Here is a 1,316-nt window from a genome sequence, read left to right on the forward strand (position 1 = left end):
CCGGCACAGCAAGGAAGAACGGGAGGACCTGGATGCTGATGAGCAGGAAGGCTCCTCACTCCCTGCACAGAATGGGTGCCCAGAGCGTGCCATGGAGATGGATGGTAGGGCACCATGCCGGCAGGTGGGGCTGGGGGAGCTGAGTTCCCGCAAACTAACTGCAGGGCCTCAATTTCCCCCAGAGCCCCAAGCCCCGGCACCAAGCTTCTTCCGCCAGTGCCTGCTCTGGTTTTGTGGAATGAGCAGGGGTGGGGTGGGCAGTCCTCCGCCCCTTACCCAGGAGGAGGCAGTGGCAGCAACCAGGCGGCTGGAGGACATCAGTGAGGACCCGAGCTGGGCCCGTGTGGTCAACCTCAATGCCCTGCTCATGATGGCAGTGGCTGTGTTCCTCTGGGGCTTCTATGCCTAAGACCAACTGTGTTGGACACTATAAGCCACAGCCTCACAGGAAGTGGTGGGGAGGAGCCTGCGGTGCTCCCCAGAAAAGGGGAAGGGGCAGTGGGGTGAGAAGGTCCTGGCTCTCCTTCTCCCAGCCTTCCTCTGCCTGGGGCCCACTGCATCTGATTGGCAGTCACTTCCCATGAGGGCCTGGCCCACCCGCTGCAGTTGCCCTAAGGAGAAATAAAGCTGCCTTTCCCCTGTCCTGCTGTGGCCAAAGTGTCCTTGCTCCAGGTTCCTGTCCTGGGCTTGGGCCTCTGTCTGGGCCGCTCACAAGACCTTCTTTTCGGGAGACAGAAGCCATGTAGCCCTCCACTCGTCCACCTCTAGCTGGTGCTTCTCGGTCTTCCAGCCAGCATCCTGCAGTCCTGGGGAGAGATCATGGGTGCTGCCGGGAATGCTGGGGACAAGGGTAAGGAGAGGCACAGGCTGGGTGCGGGCTTTGTGCACTACTGGGGCTCCCACTGCCTCTGCTGGGTGAGTCTGGCATAAAATGAGGCTGAAACCACACCTGGCTGCAGGAAGAATTCATTGAAATGGCACGCAGAAGAGCGCTGGGATGGAACAGGCACCAGACAAAACGTCCTCATCAGTCAATGTGAGGGCCTCCCCACTCCATCCTCCCATTTCCTACATGCCAACGGGGATTACACAGACTGTCCACGCTGATACCACCTCAGAGACCATTCTAAGCTCTCCGTCCTATAGACAGGGAAACTTGAGTGCTAAACTTAGGATTGCAGGGAGAACCCACCTTTTTTTTTTTTGGGGGGGGGATGGGGGTCTCTGCCACCCAGGCTGGAGTACAGTGGCACAATCTGGGCTCACTGCAACCTCTGCCTCCTAGGCTCAAGTGATCCTCCCATTTCAGCCTCCTG

The 1,316-nt window shown here is 59.0% G+C and overlaps 1 protein-coding gene across 1 annotated transcript in view; it reads left to right on the forward strand.

The window, feature by feature from the left end:
• SLC5A2 (solute carrier family 5 (sodium/glucose cotransporter), member 2) overlaps positions 1-1,316 on the forward strand; it is a 22,913-nt gene that overhangs the window by 14,917 nt on the left and 6,680 nt on the right. Inside the window, exons 8-9 of the mRNA XM_011982561.1 lie at positions 183-376; positions 769-915. Of these exons, the coding sequence (XP_011837951.1) occupies positions 183-376; positions 769-915 (341 nt within the window). The remainder of the gene's footprint in view (positions 1-182; positions 377-768; positions 916-1,316) is intronic.

The sequence above is a fragment of the Mandrillus leucophaeus genome, unplaced genomic scaffold (assembly GCF_000951045.1).
Source record: "Mandrillus leucophaeus isolate KB7577 unplaced genomic scaffold, Mleu.le_1.0 Scaffold24, whole genome shotgun sequence".
Classification (NCBI taxonomy): domain Eukaryota; kingdom Metazoa; phylum Chordata; class Mammalia; order Primates; family Cercopithecidae; genus Mandrillus; species Mandrillus leucophaeus.